The sequence below is a fragment of the Lepidothrix coronata genome, unplaced genomic scaffold (assembly GCF_001604755.1).
Source record: "Lepidothrix coronata isolate B3197 unplaced genomic scaffold, Lepidothrix_coronata-1.0 Scaffold8, whole genome shotgun sequence".
Lineage (NCBI taxonomy): Eukaryota > Metazoa > Chordata > Aves > Passeriformes > Pipridae > Lepidothrix > Lepidothrix coronata.
Window position 1 is genome coordinate 9,825,945 of NW_016690188.1, and position 19,209 is coordinate 9,845,153.

The window sequence follows — 19,209 nt, forward strand, 5'->3', positions numbered from 1 at the left end:
AATGAAAACTGAGTTCTCGTGAGCTTTGAAACAAAGGAATGCTATACGTATCCAGTATTATGTCAGCCACATTTCACTTGCTTTTTGAAAATGGAACCACAGTCCAGATAATAGGTAATGAAAGATGCTTCTTCCCATCTCTAATGCAATCCTTCTCAGATGCTTTTCAGAGGTTCTCCATCTGGATTTAATAATCATAGTGATCTTTGGAAAGTTGCTTCATTTAACATGCAGGGGGCAAAGATGTCTTCAGTGCAGCCATATACAATTAAACATCTCTTGCAACATCTCTACTTAGCAGTCAGTAATTGTAATTATTTTTTGACTTTTCAGTCTGGAGAGTTTAAATGTAACCCAAAATTCCCATTTAACTTTATAGTAGAGGCAGAGTTATGTGTTGAATGAGGCAAATAATTTAGCTGAATATAATTTTTCTGGTCTGTTTTTCAATTTCAATTTTACAGAACATTGACAAAGTGGTATTTGTTGGCAACTTTCTCAGAATTAATATGATTTCTATGAAGGTGCTAGCATATGCTATGGATTATTGGTCCAAAGGACAGCTGAAAGCTCTGTTTTTGGAACATGAGGTGAGGAAATACATGTTGAACTTTTATTTGTAAGTACAAAGATCTTGTTCTTTATTTGTTAAAAGGGGAGAATTTCAGTGCCGTTGCTTTGAAGTGAATGCAACAAGCTAAGTTCTGCATAAATGCAATTTAGTTTACAAATTCATTTGAAAATACTGCTTGTTAACTTCTTGGCTTGATCACTAATCTTGCGGTGTGTGTTGTTAAACATTGCCTGCCTCTGATTTTTGCTCTCTGACCCTGGTACCAACAATGTTCATACCATGGGCTGCTGTATAAACCTCAAGTATAATTAATTTTTGTAAGCATAATTTTGAGGTGACTACCAGATGGATGGGTTCATAATGGAAACTGCCCTGCCTCAATATAGCATCATTATAATGGTTCTGTAATTTCTTTTTGACAATTTTTGAGAACTATGTAAGATTTTTTTCAGTATCAGGCCCTTTCTTGTACCTAAAGAAGATCTTATTAAATCATAATCAGGTGGAGCAAATACTTGGCACAGCAGGGCTGATCTTATAAAAAAGATCTTTTAATTGCCTTAACAGAACTGAAGACCTTACATGTTCGTGCTTATGTCTTGCTTTGGAATTTGATTGGTTTTGGTTTGCTTTTTCCTTTGTTCAAAGGGTTATTTTGGAGCTGTTGGTGCTCTTCTAGAATTGCTTAAAATGACAGATGATCAGTGATGAAGCTGTCTGAAGAGATTCCTACTGCAGATGCTGCTGGATAAGAGTGAAAGCCACTACAAGGATGGAAACAAAGCCATTATGGTAGTTCTACCTGCTGGATTTGTAAATAATTTAAAATCCTTTTAGCTAATCTTTAACTTCTGGGTTTTGACCTTATACTTCAGAATTCATACTGGGAATTATGAGGATTTTTTTTCTGTACACTGTATTTTTTAGAGGAAAAAAATGTGCAAAGTGGCCAAACATACAGATTTTATGGATTTATTTTAAAAAACGGATACTGTTTAATGTAGGACCTGTGATATGAGGCATCTGCTTTTCTTCTGGGGTTTACTGATTAGTGTGGTAATTTTAACTTCATTTAGTAATCACTCTAGGAGATTTTTTAATCTTATTTTCATGACGTTTCATGATTTCTTCTTGGTTTCAAATGAAACTACAAAGATGATGCATTTTACTGTGAAAACTAGTCATTTTTTTGCCTTTCCTTTCCTCATTAGACAAGACACTTTTTTATTTAACACCCCCCTGCTCCCCCAAAAAATAAATTTACAAGCCTTCTGTGGCTAAATGTGTTTCTTGGCAGGACTAGGAGAAGGCTTGGCAAGGGTAGGGGGTTTAAGATCGTAATTTTTTGGTAGTCATGAATTGCAACAGGAACAGACTGCCAACTGGTTTTGCAGGACTAATTTTTCTCTATAATGAAAATCTAAAACAAGATGTGAATTAAAATTTTAATTGTTGAATTGACAATTAAATTGAATTGTTTCTGTTTAAAAGCTCTGATCTGAAGAGTTCTGTAGTAGAGATATTATTTATATGGTACATACTTGGCATTAGATGGTAAAGGGAGATTGTTTTCATTTATTTTTCTGCAGTCTGCAAGTTTTAACTTGTTCTTAATTGAAAACAACTAATAACTGCATTATTCAAAGCCCAGTTACTAAAATTAGAAAAGTACAGACTAATGTACTTTCTGCTTTTAAGTTAATGTGAACTTTCCCTCCAAGGCACTAAAATTTGAATGTTCACTCCAATGCAGTATTTTCTACCTTTTTGATTTGTGAACCTCTCTAGATTTTTTTTTTCCAAGTTGAATTGAGACCCCTTTGAAATCTATGTACTTAGGTTGCTGCAGAGCATATATAAACTTGCTTTTCTTAGACACCTTGAGGACTCACAAATGAGAGGCTGAAGACGAGTTCATAAATGATTTTGTCTTGCAAGACTGTATATGATGTCACATAATGTAAAGGATCATCAGAGGGACAGTATAAAATTCAGACACATGTATTATCCAGTATATTTTTGGAAGGGGGTTTATTTCACTTTTCTAAGTCATTCTTTTCCATATCTCCCAAATGCTGAAAAAAGGTGATAATAACTGAAGTGTTAACTTGTCTAATGGAAATAAAGACCACTACTGTTTTGACAGTTTTAATGTATCTGTGGAATTCATTTCTCGAAAGCAGTGATGTGAAATATGTAACACTATTTTTATGACACACATGACTAGTTATTTCCATGATTTTTTTTGGTTCTTGACATGTTTTGACTCTTAATTATATTGCTTTAGCTTTTGAAGCCTTTTGCCTTCTTGAAGTTGACTTTAAAAGACTATAAACCAAAAGATGAGACAATATATTAGCATGTTGTAGTTGATATTTCCTATAATATCAAGCTTGAGATAAGTGAGGATAGTTCTGCTCAGTGCCTCTATTTTTTTAATAAAGAAAAGAAAACCTTCATTAAGTTTATTTGCTAAGTTTTGGCTGCAAATAAAGATTCATTTGGACATTGTTTTATTTTTTTTTTAAGGAAGACTTCAGAAGGTTAAGAGGTAACTGCACTTCTTATAGTAAACGGTAGAGGGAAGCATGACATCAACGATGTAAATATGCTTGGTTGGTTTGTTTCAGAGAAGGATCCCATCTTTTTCTCCCTGATCTGTTTTTGAAGGGAATTTGATGTCAGAATATCTGTCACATAGGTGTTCTTTCATTCTTAGCATTTAGAGTTATGTGAAGGAAGAATATAATGTTAAGTAAACAAATGTGAAATAGCAGTTCTATTAGGATTAAAATCCTCTACCCCAAAAAAGAAAAAAAAAGAAACACAAAAAAATGCTAGCAAGCCATCCAAGAAAATGTATAAGGACTATGAAGATGCACAAATTGAAGCTGGGTGGTTAAAGAAGAAAAGCACAGTCCTGGTAGCCCTGAAGTTAGCTGTAAGGTTCCAGGGACTGTCAGGTAAATAGATCACAGCAGTTCTAAGAAAAGCACAAAATAAAACTTTAACTTGAAAATGCTGATTTAAAATTTAAAGTGCTTAATATGTGAATTGCTATCGTTAAAAGAACGGGGGAAAATGCTTTCAATTATATACTACACAAAGGAGTACACTTGGCTGGGAAAAAGATTAGCAAACTAAATTAATAGGATAGAGAGTTATGGAAAGTCTGAAGTAGAAGAACCTAGAGGAACATGTTAGTTCAATTCTTCCTTTCCTGAGGGAGAAAAGCCTACTGCAAAACTATTTCTTTGTTGCCTCAATCTCCAGCTGACTCCTTTTTTCTCTGTCCTTACCAGCACCATCATATGAATCTGCTAGTACTGTAACTTGCTTGTTTACCTTCAAACTGTGCCTTCCTCCACTTCTCCCAAGTTTTGTTTTCCTCCTCTGTGTTCCCCCTCCATAAGTAAGGTAATGGAGCAATGACAGGGAGGTTGGTTTCTAGCACTGTTACAGTATTTTTGCCATATGGGAGCACTATGGGCAGTTCTAAAAGAATTGCTGTTGTCTTGAACTTTTCTGATTGTGTTTGGTATCCAGTTGCTGTCTACAGTCATCTCCTAGGAGGGTTCTTTGACTCTTCATCATCCAGAGGTATCTGAACAGTCTGAAAACAGTCTTGCTCAACTACAGAAATTAACTTCTAGTATAGCTGGTACAAACTGTTAATTGTGCAAGCAAAGTTCAATTGCAGCACTATGAACAAGTATTATTGAGAACCTAGAAATGCCCAGATCCTTAGATCTCTTTTGTTTTGGGAATAGTGATAGTGAAGAAGCAGACTTCCCTAAAGGAGATCAGTGAGTTTGCAGATTTAATATGTATTGAAAATACTTGTTTTGGTATAAATTGATGAGGCCTCTTAACAAGCCAGCTTTGTGTCAATCAGCTTCTCTTTCTGAAACATGGTAAGGTAATTATTAAGGTAAGTTGGAGCAGAGTGAGTGGGACTATTTCCTCTCAATTCTGATGGTTTGTGCTAAGAGCTGCTTCTTTAGGACTTGACCATTTGTTGTTCGTGAATCACATGCTGCTCTCCTCATTCCCCACCGCCACTGCAAACCCCAGATTTTTAATGGTTTTGACAAAAAGTCTAATTATGTCCCAACAGGAAGAAGGGTCTGTGTTTCAAAGTAAAGTGCTTGGACTAAAGTGTTGGGGGAAAGTCCCTAATGCTGGCTGAAGAGTGAGGAACAACTAAGAGTATTTACTTGATCAGATTTATTAGAGAAGGGTAGCATGGGGTGCATGGGGGCAGTACAAGAATCTGACTTCTAGGGCAAGTGGGGTGCTTGCAGTGCATTCCAACCTCAGCAAAGCTGTCCTGGTGTTTCACTGTTATCAGCACTTCTGTTCCCATTAGACTGTCACAAGATACTTGCAAGTGATTTTTGGCAGAACACAGCACATCTTTAGAGAGGGGAGAACCATATGGGGTTGAACTGATGACAAAATAAACATGCATGATTGTTTCCATTTGGATAAGGAGTTCTACTGGGATCTCTTTTTAAATACAAGGTGTCTTTGAATTTGGGAATAAATGAAATACAGGCTATGAAAAAGATCACAGACCATTTTGTGTCTTGCTACCTGTTGGCACCTGAAAGATAGAGAACATCTGATCTCTAGGATGTCCTGGAAAATAAAGCCTTTTTAAACATAAAAACCAAATCCAGTTTCTGATTCTTTAAGATTTACTGGTGCTAATTGCAACTTTGCATGATTATTCGTGTGTTTGGAGAAAAAGAGACATAGAGACTGTGCAAGAAGAGAGTTCTTCAAACCTCCCCTACCACCTCCTTGCCTGAGCCGCCCCCCAAAAAAGGCAGAAAAAGAAGCAAAGTAAAAATTGTGGTTCTGACTGTAAAAGTTTGGAGAACATGTTAGCTGCCTTGGGAATTGAGATTTGCCTCAAACAGGGGGTACTGGCGCTGGGAGAGATGGAAGAGAAATGAGTAAGAAAAGCTGAGGCTCCCACAGAAGGGGAAGGTACTGAGCCCAGGAAAGGGACAAAGCAGCAGCATCTTGGGAAGTTCTGGGGTGACATGAACGAGGTGGGAAGGGCCCTGCACGGTGAGTAATTAAGGAGCTCTTCGTTAGTGCAAGCTGTGAGAGAATGGTGGTGTAGATGGGGAGGCCAGGTGATTTCACAGATTGGCTGGAGGTGCCCTAATTCAGAGGGTGAAGGAAGGGTAGGTGGTTGTGAGCTAGAGCATTGAATGTTACTACTTGGCTGGAGCACCCCTGGAGTACCCAATGACCTGTGGTGAAGCATTAAGTCTTCTACTGAGATGCAGATGTTCTCTAATGTGGGCAATAAGCCTGGTCTAAAACATTGCTTGTTTCGTCGTGTGAGACACGCAGCAGGGGATGTACTGGCCTCCAAATGATAGAGATTTTTTTCTTCTTCTTTTTACATCAAAACCAGTGCTATGACATTGGCAGAAGCACAGCTCTTTTCTGCTGGCCTCCAGCAGTTTGTTCTGTTGTGCAGAGCTGTGCAAAGTGGCTGGTAGTGGCAGGGGGTTCAGCAGCCTCCTGCAGTGTCCCCCAAGCTGCTCAAAAACCTCAGGGTGGTGCAGCCACTGATCACGCCAGGGCAGAGTTCTTTGGTCCTGTCTAGTTTATTTCTAAACACTGTGTTGCAACTATGAAGCACCAAATTAAAGGTATGATTTAAGGCAATGAAGGAGGACAAACAGCGTGAAATGGTATCATGTTGCACTTAAAACAATGTCACTCCCTGTTTTTAAGTGGTTTTGCTTATTTTGTTGTGATGATCAGGGTACTTCCAGCCTCAGGTTTCCAAGCTGACAACTTCACCATTTTCCAGATTTTTGGATGGGTGACCCATCCATTTCTTTTTCTTAAAAGTCTGAGCGAATCTGGGCATTTGGAACAAATCAGAAGTAGCCATTTTTTCCAAGTGGCATGCTTTTTTTGTTTAAAATCTTTTGTGAGAGGAGCTTTCCCTTGTGAAGGAATACACATTCTCTGCTGCATTGAAAGAATCAAGGAACAATGGCTTAGAGCAAGACAGAGTCCATCACATACACTGTTTTGATAATGCAGATTGTCACAATAGAGACATCAGTGCTTCAAGCAACAAGATGGTATAGCTGCTGGTATGCTGTGACTTGGGTGGGTGTTTGGGGTTTTTTTGTTCAGGGGTTTTGTCTTGCATTCATATGTTAGCAAGTAGCACAAAAATAAAACAGCTGGTCTCATCTTGTAGGGGTTTCTGATGCAGATGCTAGATTGAATGTGTATGTCAGTAAGGATGAGGAAATTAATGCCTCATAGGCATTAGGAAAGACATGCTGATCAAAATGTTCTTTCCTACAAGCTTTCATAACAGCTGCATCAGTTGGGAGACTGCAATTGAAATATTCTTGTGTAAGTCAGTAAATTATTACCAACTGGCAAGTGTAACACTGAGTTGAGATAGCAGTATTGTTATCTACTGTGCTGAATCTACCCCCTTTGTCCTCCCACTGGCATTACCCCATCGATATCCTAATGGTCAGCAGGAGGCAACGGAAGCAGCACAGTAAATGTGGTCCATTAACATCTGTTTTGTGAAGTGCAACAGTGTAATATGGACAAGGCAACTGAAGCCATGAGAGGCTTCTCCTCTAAGAAGGCTGGATAGGCTTCACCTGGACATTGAAATAAAAACTTATTTTATTGGAATCGATTTGAACAGTGAGAATACTCTCCTGTGTTTGAAAATTATTCTTACTCTTTTTATGGTTTTAAAAATTAACTGTTAAATAATGCATATTAATTAAAAAAAACTCAATGAACAAATTAATTTATAATTTTTAAAGCTGGCTGGCTAAATGAGTCCCAGAATTCTGAATGTAATTAAAAAAAAATTTAGTTCCTTTTAGTGGAATTGTTTTGTTTTTAGAACAACTTCACCCCTATTGCTATTTGAATAAGTAAACAAAAACATGCTGTTCCTATGTCCTAAGCATGCTGTTACCCAGCTAGCTTTCAGCATATTGCACTTGGCTACAAAAGGCTGCACACAAAAAAATCCAGAAATATTTGCAGGATAAGCCAAAAACACTCCCAGAATTTCCCCATGTTTGTCACAGTGTTTTAGCTTAAAAAGTAAGTTATCTGTTCTCTTCAAATGTAGGAGGTTTGAAGACTTCTCTCCAGCAGATTTGCCTGTGCAGCATGGCAGCCCCTTTCGCATCACTACCTTGCCTCTTGGAAGGGGGAAGAGCAATGCAAGGGAAACTAAAGCTGCTTTCTGCTGATGGCTGCTGGTTGACCCATAACCCACTTCACGCTACATTTGTTCTTTTACAGGTAGGGCAGAAAACATTCAGGACCGTTTGAAAAATAAACAAGCTTTAATAAAATATTACTCAGATGTGAATCAGGAATCTGTCGATAAAGAAACCAGTTTCTGTCACCTGTCATAAAGTTAGCAGCATTAGTGTTAGAGCAATTAAATGGTAGATAATACCATTCTATGTTTCCTTATCATTTTAAATTTCAAGCCTTGAGAAGGTAAGATGAGGCTTCAAGCCTTTGTGCAGACGTATTCATCCCCCAAGAGTAGCGCAGGGTGCCTTTACTCAGGAGACCCGAAAGCACGCTTTGGTGAATGCATGTGCACAGGAGGCCTCTCATGCTTTGCAGACCCATGGCTGAATCCTCACACCTTGTACAACATTTGGGTGGTTTTACAGCAGGAGAGCCTGGGGAGAAGGTGGGTGGGTTGGTTGGTTTGTGCTGACCTGCTTGCCCTTGAAGGGGTGATGCATCAAACATTCTCATACCAAATGCTGTCAGTGGCACAAAGAGGGGCCATGCTCTGATGCTGTTTTTCCCACCTACCAGCATCACCAGCCTCATTTCAGCTCCAGCCCCTCCTGAAGACAATGTGCTGCCTGTGTGGGTGAGCACAGCTGCAAGCCAGCCTGCACCCATGGTCCTCTGGGCACCTCGTGGCTCCTGACAGAAGCCTGACTCACAAATGTACTTCTCGTGCCATACTAAACATGTCTTGCCATACTAAAAAGGCCACTGGAAACCCATGAAGCACCGTGCTCAGGCACTGCCCTATGGGAAGAGGAAACCAAGCCCTTGCAGTATCAGATACCAAAATGCAAGGCCATGTATAATCAATGTAATATTTACCAAAATATCTTGCTATGCAGAGCAAGTTTCTGATGTACTTTTAGCTTGCTCTGGTTTAGGCCTCTGTCTGTACATGCTTAACTTGTAGAGAAAAAAGCAAATAAATGGGGGAGAAAAAACCACCTTGCACAAGCACGGGGTGAAAAAAAAATTATCTGTAAGTTTTTGTGTTGCATAAGTGCCCCTGGAAATAATCTGGTACATCTCCAAATAAAACAGAAATCTTTTATGCTTGTAAGTTTCTGTGTGGAATGACAGTAGTTTCTGTGTTTGTTAACTCTGTAAATGTTTGCTGTAGATACTATCTATGGCAATATTTTATTTAAAGAAGTGTATTAAAGTTTAAAGCAAAGAAACTCCTCCCTCAGCCTGTGAACACAACAACTACAACAATTAGGTAGTAAAAACTGAATTGAAAGTAGTCTTAGGTGTTAAGCTGTGCGTTTTACAGGTGAGCTGGAACAAAAACAAGTCCAGGGGCACAGCATACCCTGGGCTGGATGAGGAGCTCTCACTGAAAGCCCCAGCAGTCAGCAAGCACCAGCCAGAGTTTTGTCTGAGGTACAGCCAGTTATTGCCAAATGACTGGTTTTCTGTGTCGTGGAGGTGTGAAGACTTGGTGGTGGCTCACCATCTTCTTTTACTTGGTATCATGTGCTGCTTTGGAGAACAGGATAAAGATCCCCTGCACTGCCCTCAGGCTTTGATCCCCAATTCAGCCGTCTTTAGCCTCTTCATTTCCTCAAGAGTTGGTACCGGCAAGGGTGTTGATGATGAGCAGGATAAGCCACTAACACCATCCCTTCTGCAGAGCACAGTAAGCCTCATCATCCAGAAGGAAGAATAAAACCATAATGCTATGAAAATAGAACCATGGAAATGGTTAGATCTCCCCAGACTAGAACAACATTATAGCCTATATTTGGTGTCAGATTCCTCTTTGGACTAAAGTAGCCCTGACTTCTGGTCCATAGTCAAGTGAATGTGGAAGAGAGACTGGAATGGCTGTGCAAAGGCTTGCTTCCAAGTACAACTAATTCAAATTTATTATTCCCATGCTGTGAAAAATTCCAACTTCTACTTAAGTTTTTCTTCTGATGGGAAATTTCAAAATGTCTACATTTCATTTCACTTTTTCCACCAAAAAAAAAAGCCTGCTAGCAGGAAGCCTAGCAGGTTGCCAAAAGCAAGTCATTTGACATACAAAGTTTTTTTACAACTCCTGTCCAGCCAAAAGTTTGCTAAACCATGTTTCCATAGGACAATTGTAGTGATGAATCTTTGTTTTCCAGTGAAACATTGTTGCACTAGCTAGCTGGAGTGCAGATCTTTGTAAAATACATGCATTTAAATGTGTCTAAAAAGTTTACTGTATGTGCTTGGACCAAGGACTTCAGTGGCATGCCAGAAGAGATACCGCAGATTAACAGCAGCAAGGTAGGAGGTTTGAAATGTGGAAGCTTGTAATTACTAAAAGGAAACGAATTGTCCTCTTGTTCAACTCATATTAGGTATTGATCTGCCTATACTTATTTTATATCAAGAAAGAGAGGATATTTCTGGCAACATTTCCAAAGATTCTGGAAGATGATGCACTCAATAGGTTGAAAGACATACCCACATCTAGTTTTGAATGTCATTAGAAACTGGCTAATTTTAAAAGCATTTTTTGATCTGATGGCATATGATGGTCTGATGTTCCAGGAATTGCTAGTGTCCATGAAAAAGCGAGGAGGCCATGGAATAATAATTTTCTATCCCAGGTTACATATATGACTTATACAACCACATATTTTAAGCATTTCATCACAGTCTCTTGATCCCTTTCTGAAGCCCCTTATGTCAGTAAGAAGCAGAGCTTGCCTTCACCTCCAGAAAGGAGCCTCTGCTCACAAGTGGTGTGTACTTTAACTTCTTCCCTTAGAGTCAGCAATATTTGGACTGTAGCTGCAGAGGGGTGATTGAGGGAACCACAGGGACTGTAGTTTCTCCTATCTTTGGCTTCATTTCCAGAGATGCCACGGAACCTCTGTTCCCTTGGCTATAGGATGCCAAAGGTTGTAGATCCAAATATTAGTGACCAGATCTGGAAATGTTGCTCTGAGCATGCCATTACAGCACACCCCTGTACTTTGGCTGGCTGTAACAAGGAGATGGGAGAGGAGGGCAGTGGAATGAGGGTAATGAGGTTTTCAGTTTACAACAGATATTTGTATATAAAGGTTCAACTTAATACATTGCGTAGGAAGGCCATTCATCAACTGTACCATGGCACCTAACCAGCCTCCAAACTGTAAAAACACTTATTTTACCTGTTAAATTCCATAGGATTATACTTTGTTTATTTTTGTGTTCTGCAAAGTGTAAAAGAGTGCAAAAGTATTATTCTTGTTTGCATAGGAAACAAACCAAAACAAGTCAATTCCTGTCTGTGTTTTCTTTGCCTGGTCAGGCACTCCAGGTGAGGGCATGTGCTCCTTTCATATCTTGATTACAGCACTTCTAAAGAAAGCAACATGCATAGTCCTGCAACTTTGGAGGGTTAAGGCCATTACAGGTGAGTCCTATTCTGTTGCTCGTCAAACGGCTAAATGGAGCCATGCAATGGGTCATTTATCTGGTGTCAGCAGCTGAAACTTGCATGAGAAAAAGCTGTTCTAGCAGTGACAAAAGGAAGCCTCTCACGAATATGTAACACATGCATGTAACCCAAAACCTTGTATTTCTATTACTGTTAAGAGTGTTGCTCCAAGAACCAAATGAAGTCATGAATGTTGTTTTGGCGATATCTAGCTTAGGATACTTTAGTGCTTAAAATTAATTTATATAAAAATTAAACAGCACAAAAGCGTTTTAAAGTTGTTGTAGTGCCAACGGCCGGTCAGCAGGGTGTGAGTGGTGTTACTGCATCTCTGCATGTCCCGGGTATGTCAAATACACACGGTTCTGTGGCACTCTGGCAATATCCTTTCCACACCACAGAGATACATTACCTGTTGTGAACCCAGACGATGTCAGCAGCCAACAGAGATAACCGCTGTCATTCCCACTGCTGATGGGGAGTTGTCATTGAGATGCTGCCAACCAGACTTGCAGAGGAAGTTTGCTGCGATATTGAGATTCCCAGTCACTTGACCGGTAGCTCAATGCACACGTTGTTCAGAGCTATTATCTTGCAGCTACACAGTTCAAATGAAGTGCATTGCAACTATGTTAGGAGTGTATTTTGACAAAATCTTTCAACGTGAAGCACAGTTTAATCCACGTAAGATTAAAAATCTTTCCAAAATATATAAAAAAAACTATAAAAAAGAAGGGGAAAAAAATAAAAAACTCACCAAGAAAGTAAGAGATGCACTTTTTTTCTCGTTCAAGGACAAGCTTTTGTTACCCACACGGATGGTAGGGAAAAGTAGCTCCTTTTCTCTCGAGCTGCTGTGAGCTGCCATGCTGCAGGAGAGGTGTACTGCTAGGGAAGATGTACATAGGTGATGTGGTCTGCCCAGTGTTTAGCTTCATCCCATGGTGTGCAGAAAAAGGTGAAGTATGAGTCTCTCCTAGCTGTCCTGTGTGGCTGGCTATACTGCACAGAGTAGCTCTGTCATCTGGAAAGGGAAGCCTTTTCCAATCAATAATTCACCCCAAAGCTGCCACGCTTACTGAAATCATGTATGCTCCCTTACCTTGAAGGATTTTGAACTTCATCCTGAAGACCAGCATAGCAAATGTCTCCCTGTCACTCTCCGAATGCTCTGCTTGCACACTCCTGGGAGCTTTGCACTTGCTCTTTATAGCAGCACTGAAAGTCAGCAAGGTCCTGGGGGAATGACAAGAACCAAGCAGCTCTTGTCCAGCAACAGTGTTTGGGAACCATAAGAAAAGATCCAATTTTATCTTAGTTCTCATGAAAAGTGTCACAGGATGTTTAATGTCCTTTCTGAGGAAAGACCTGCTGTTTTCCAGATCTTGCCTGAAAACACATGCAGTATTCAGCAAGCCACTTAGTTTATCTGTCTTGGAAAAACAGAAGGCTGCTGGAATTTGAAACTTGTTCCAAGAGTCTAGGGTCCAAATCTCTGTGAGTCCTTCCCCTGGTCTGGGGTTTTGAACTGTTTGAAAATTTAAAGACTAGCAAGCAATGGCAGCAGGACTCCTAATGGTGTATGGGTGTGCAGGGCTGGTGTATGTGATAGCAGGCCATCCCTATGCTGAAGTTTTGGTGTTATTTCCACTCTCGAGTGTTGCCTGACTTTGCAACAGGTTAAAAATACCTTATGAAATGCCTGAGAGCACTGATCCACAAATCTCAGAACAGACTTTGCCTCTATGGGGGGGGGGGGGGGGGGAAGCCCTCTTAATGCGGTGAAAGCACCCGTGGCACTGGTGAGACGCGCTTTTCGATTTTCTTGTCGGTGAAGGTACCACGAAGGAGGGACTCCGATAGCAGCTTGACGGAGCCGGGCGAGGGGAAGAGCCCTGCCGAGCCCACCGGGGAGGGGAACCGGTCGATCAGGTAGGCGGCCAAGGCGGCCGGGGAAGCTCTGGGGTGGGGGCTGAGCCGAACCCGAGCCCTTCCCTGCCCGCCGCGCTGGGGGCCGCGGTCACCGCCGCGCCGGCATCACTCGCCCCCGCCCCGGGCCCGCGGAGCCACCGCCCCCGCGGGGCAGCACCGGCGGCCGCGGGGCTCCTGCCGGGGCCGTAGCCTGCAGGTAGGGGCTCTGCGGGGCCGCGGGGCTCGTCCCGGGAAAAGCGAGGAGGGAGACGGGGAGCGACCCCGCGGGGAGCGCGGGCCGGGGGCGCGGAGCGGGGCGGGCAGCGCGGGTGGCAGCGCTCCGGTGGGGCTTCAGCCGGGTCGCTCCCATGCCCTGCCTTAGAACTGCGGAAACATTGGAAAATAAATAAAAATCACTCTAAATGCCACTGTTAAATTAAGAAACTGTATACATGTGGATACATATATATATATTTATATATATATATATAAACTGTTGGTCAGGTGAGATGCTGGTCAGTTAAAGACTAAACAGCGTTTCAAGTTGCTAGAGGGTATGAGGAAACTCAATCATCTTTTATTTCTGTTGCATAAGCAGAATAAACGTACCTGTTCAGAGGCGGGTGTGAGAGGCTGTGCTGTGCCTCGTCGCCGTCTCCGTGCGTGCGGAGTCGCGGCTGTCACCGGGTCCCCCGTGGCTGTGCGTGTGTGCGAGCGGTTCCCTAAAGAGCTCCAAAAACCCAGGCGCAGACTGCTCAGTGACAGGCTAGAGAGCTGGCCTGTGGCCTTCCCCAGGAATAGTCAGCTGTGGAAGTAGTTAATTACAGTGATCCTTATCCTGAATGGCCTTGATATTTCTTCTGGGATATTAATATAGTTCGTTTCCAGGAGAATTCTTAGTCCCTTGTAGGACTTAGCCAGGTGTGCAGTAATAGGCTCAGGCTAAATGGTATTGTTGGCATGTCTTGCAGGAAATTTTGTGTTCACAGGCTAAGTTCAGGGAAACTATCCAATGAAAAAAAAAAAAAAAGCCCAAAGATCCGAGTATTATCCTTATTTAGAACTTTCTGATAATTTGCCATTCATTTATTGACCTGTTCTGTTTAATATCTCTAGGAGTAAGTCCTTAATTAGGTATTTGGGATGAATTTGGGTTTGTGTGATTTCTGACTGAAATGATTTCATTAAGTTAACAAGCTGGTTGGGGCAGTGAGTATGTTTGTTGTTGTTAGTCTGCTCCTGCAGTGGCAATGAGGAAACGTTTCCGTTAGTGCTGGGAAACTGGAGGATAACTTGGAACTTAATGAAGTGAAACAGGATTGCATTTTGCTCAGAGTGATCCTATTATGCCTCAGTTAGGGCCATGTTATTGCTCACCTCAAATCGTTTGCTGTTACTGTCTTTTCACATTTGTTTTTTTTTAGCTATACGTGGGCCATTATGTGTTTTTGTTTTATATTTTTTTCAGTTGTATTGTTTTTAGTTTTTAGTTTTCCATCTTTTGCAGCAGTGTAACAGAAGCTCTGTTTTAATGGAAGGTTTCTCTGGGCTTAGAGGTTTCCATGTTAATGCCTTTAAAATTCAGTGTTTAACTTCTGCCTTAGCCTCAAGCTGGAAAGTGACAATGAAAGATAGCATAGGACACTGTGCAATTTCATTTTACAAAGTTTTATCAGAATTGATTCAACTGATATGTAAACAGGGGAAACCTCAGGAACTTTCTTTTCCCCCCAGCCTGCACATTCAGTTCAATTTCAGGCTGTACACTGTTTACCTGACAAGTGGCTTGCTACGGGATGTCTCCTGACTAATTGGATTTGCTGAGTTGGTTCCTGTCTGAAAGCGTGAGGAAGGGGACTAGGACACCCCCAGGGATCCCTTCCAGATCTGTATTCCCAGGCCAAGGTCCTACAGACCGGGCACAGAGGGGGAAGATTTTTCAGATGTTTTGGTGCGAACACAATTGCTTCCCGAGGGAGAAATCTGGCATGTTTCCTGAGAGAACCGTGCTTGCGTAAGCAGCCCCCTGCCACCCTCTGAGCTGTGCTAGTACAACCATTTGTGGGACTGGTGGTAAATTGCATTGGGGGAACTGCAGTGGGTTCAAAAGCACCTTTTCTTCCTTTTTATCAATTACTTTTAACTCTGAATTGTCTGACTGTGTGGCTGCTGTGTCAGGGCTGAGAAGGTGGCCTGGAAGGAGGGAACATGTGGCAGGGAGCAGGAGGTAAGAGCTGTTTCTGCCAGCATCACTGCTGCTGAAAGAAGTAATTGCTTATCAAATTGTGGTCAGTGGAAGATGACATATGGTTAAGGCAGTTGCCTGAAAAACTGAGTGCTCAGATATCTCAGTTGTGTGCACATGCAGTTGGCTGTATACACGAAGATCTGATTCTGTATTTCTGTTGTAATTCTGAGTTTTCACCTAATGATTTTACTTTTGTGATGTATAGCTGTATGTGTAACTTCAGGATACATTCCCTATACTATTCTCTCTTGTAGTATGAGCATTTCAAAAGACTGTTTTTCTGGAAAATAGACCTAGGCATCATAAGGCTATTAGTTTTATTAATCAGATTATATTTACCTGGATAGGTGAATGCCTAAAATTCTAAAGAGGAAGATTAAACCTAGACCCCTAAAAGAGTGCCTCTGGTCCTAGAGAGCATAATTGTCAGCTGTACTCTCTTTTAGATGTACGTAAAATGTTAAATATACTTTTGAATGTAGTGCAGACCTGCTGTGAAATTATGAATGACAGAAATGATTAGGCGAATAGCACTTTTAATAGGTATGGTGAGACTGAGAAGTCAATGGAGTGTAACCTTGCTATAATCTGCTATAATTTATTTTAGTCTGGAAAGCACTGATACTTTTGTGCATTGTTTTAGGACTTGTTCTCATTCCTACTTCAGACAATTTCTTTCTATCATGATCCTATTGTAGTGAGTAAGAAAACATTCGCAACACCTTGTCTATGTAGCACATGTGCATATTTAGAGAATGGCAGTACACTTTCTTGTTCACAGAACTTGAAGGACTAATTAGTTTCTATGACGGTCTTTATTCAACAGAGAAAAATCATAAGCCTTTTTTCTTCCAACCTAAACCAAGAAACTGTATGGGAGTTAAGAAAAATATCTTACCTTTACTGATTGTCCTGTGGTGGGTCACTACAACTGCAGTTTGGATTATCTGTAGAGTCTCATGTAGACTTAAAAAAAACAGATTAAAAATTAAAAATCTTCATTTTTATCATTTTTTTCTAAGAAGAAAGGTGTTTCTTGCCAGTAGCCTTCTGAGAGCCAAATACATATTTTATGAGTATATTGTTGCTTTTATTAATTGACATACATTGATGTGACTATGAGCAGTAAAACTGCAAGCTACAGCTTGCCTGCAGGAGGTGGGCTCCCAACCTGCAGTATGGAGAGATTTGGAAAGGTACAATTTTTAAAACCCAAAATGTAGACATCCAAGCTAATAACTCAATTTTTCTTCACGGACAATGAAGGTGTTTCCTATTCAGCTTATTGAACTGTGAAGATAGTTTTGTTTTCCTCTCTGGAGAAGCTGTCTGAACTTGCTGTGATGTGGGATGTGGAAGAGCTGTTGCCAATAGGATAATATACCGAGTCAGCTGCTCTGGATGAAGATACACAGGTGAAGACTGTCTTTTACTGGATTGGCTCCTTGTCTCTTAGGCTTGTAGGACTCTGGATATATCTACACACAGGGCAAGCTGTGATCTTCCAAATATAAAATCTTTGTTGTTCAGGTGCCTTATCCTCCTGTTTTTGGAAGAAGCATTCTCCATTTTCAGTACTGGAAGGTGGGTGGTGCTGTATGCCCAGCTGCTCAGATGACACCTGTCTGGCATGGTCAGACCATGGTAGCACAGCTCAGGAGCCCACAGAATTCAGATATAGCCAGAAGGCACTTAAGTTTCTTTCCTTACACTGTAAAAGCAAAATCCATCACTTTTGTCTCCACAGCATTTTAAGCTGTGCAGGCCCCTGAGGCAACAGATCAGCATTTCAGCAGCAAGATGACTTATTAGTTGTTAAGATTAGCCAGCAATTTGTGGCAGACTTCTTCCCCAGAGCCTGCAGCAGCTGGGAATTGTAGAACTGGCTTGAGGGGATGTGACAATATATTTTGTTAGTGAGTTAGGTTGATCTCAGTCTTCATTAGTGAAACTATTGGTTACTTTGCATATAGTACAAATGGTACTGGATAGTTGTTTCTCAGCTGCAGTTCAGTGTTGGAGAACTACAGGTTATCCACAAACTAGGATATTCTTACTTTTCCTTGGGACTTAAAACGAATGAAACAGCACTTTTTGTTGGTATTTGGTTTAGATATCGTATTTATTAGTTTCTCCTTGTTTCATTTGATGGGATAATGGAGTGAGAAGGCAGTAAATTAAGCAGTCTTTAGTGTTTGCTTTTAGACAGTATCACCTGTTTTCCATGGAAGGATTGTTGGTCTCTTTTTTTCCGTTTCTGATGTTTTATTGTAAGATGATTTTGTGGGCTTTAGTGTGAATGCTGTCTCAGAGCATTATGTAAATAACAGAGAAGAATGAAGCAACTGTATCTTTTTATGTGTGTTTTATGTCTTATCTATGTGGAGGATGTACACCCACACTTACATGCACCAGGATTACATAGGCTTACATTTTGCATCAACTTGCAAGTTGCGAACACATTTAAGTGAATAGGATTAAGAATTAATGTAAAAACAAGGCATCTGAGATAATCTAGGCTTCTTTTACTAATAAATATTATTTTTTTTTAACTTTTCTGGTTGTCACTAGAATCTGTTCAGTTTCTAGGGAATATTGTCCTTGAATGCTTTTTGAATGGTAAGTACATTCGTTGCTGCCAGAGGATTGTCATAAGTGTCCAGAATTAATGATAATGGGCAGTCCTAGACCATATGTAGATATTTATTTATAATGCACATTATTGTTCTTTTAACTTATTAGCGGGTAATTTATGGAGAACCAATTTGTCACCCTTCCAACTCTCCAAGCTTTTTGTGCAATCTGTGAGTGTCTGAGAATTACAGATTTTCCTTCTGCTAGATGAGAGCTGACCTGTCCATGTCAGGACAAATGTCTCTTCTGGTCTTGCCATTTGATAATACTATCAAAATTGTATCCATATCTTGCCAAGAGTCATGACCAAACTTCTGGGATTCCTCAGCTATCACAGTTTGCCAGTCTACTTGCCTACATACACCATTTATACTTCATTTCTTCTGGGATAGCAGTGTAGCTCATGTTTGGAAGCTTCTCCTAAATTTATTTAAAAGATTAGGTAAGAGTGCAGATGAAAATATGGTAAAAGAAATTTCAGTTCTTCATTACAAAGTCAGATAGGAGACAAATAGAAAAAGAAAACGTTTTATTTGGATATTTAAAAAATCAAAGTCATTTCCCAGCCATTGCAAAAGATTCTAGAGGCAAGTTTTGAGTACAAAACCAAAGATGATGTTTTAGCTAGCAACCACCAAACTCCTGCATCCCCTCTTCTGAATAAGACCTAAAAGTATTTTTGAAGTTGGGAACTCAGCTCCTTGTCTTCAGTCCTCACCAGGACAGTGCTGACCTCTTTCTCTCCCTTTGTTCAAGATAGGAAGTCTCCTGTCTTTCACTTCGCCCCCCCCCCCAACTCAAAGCTTCCTTCCTTCCTGCAATTTCTGGATTTCTCCCAGTGATGGTGGGATGATTCACATTTCCCAGATGTGAAATGTCAATGTGGGAAGTGGGATCTTTCCCCTGCCTCTCTAGGGGTTTCTCAGAGTCTGTGCTGCTGAGTTTCTTAATTAACATGTTTCTCCTGATTCAAATGGTTTTCCTGATGGCTTCAGTGTTTTGGGGGCTGTTACACTACTTAATGAGTCATGTCTTAGAGTGTTCATTGTAAATGCATCTTAAACTTGGGTGGCTTTGAGAGCTTCTTGAAGACCA

At 40.7% G+C, this 19,209-nt stretch overlaps 2 protein-coding genes across 11 annotated transcripts in view; both read left to right on the top strand.

The window, feature by feature from the left end:
- Window positions 1-2,726, top strand: part of PANK1 (pantothenate kinase 1) — a 36,041-nt gene extending 33,315 nt beyond the window's left edge. For all 7 annotated transcript variants that reach the window (XM_017840111.1, XM_017840092.1, XM_017840104.1 and 4 more), the window contains 2 exons: window positions 465-590; window positions 1,223-2,726. In XM_017840111.1, coding sequence (XP_017695600.1) covers window positions 465-590; window positions 1,223-1,282 — 186 coding nt within the window. In that variant the 3' untranslated portion in view covers window positions 1,283-2,726. The remainder of the gene's footprint in view (window positions 1-464; window positions 591-1,222) is intronic.
- A 9,614-nt stretch (window positions 2,727-12,340) lies between these two features.
- The window catches only part of SLC16A12 (solute carrier family 16 member 12), a 36,412-nt gene continuing 29,543 nt past the window's right edge, over window positions 12,341-19,209 (top strand). The window contains exons 1-2 of one of the 4 annotated variants that reach the window (XM_017840050.1): window positions 12,341-13,000; window positions 13,159-13,253. The gene's annotated coding sequence lies outside the window, so the exon portion shown is untranslated. Of the gene's footprint in view, window positions 13,254-13,373; window positions 13,450-13,632; window positions 15,460-19,209 lie in introns of those variants that run through there. The other 3 variants (XM_017840043.1, XM_017840063.1, XM_017840058.1) reach the window with 3 other exon arrangements.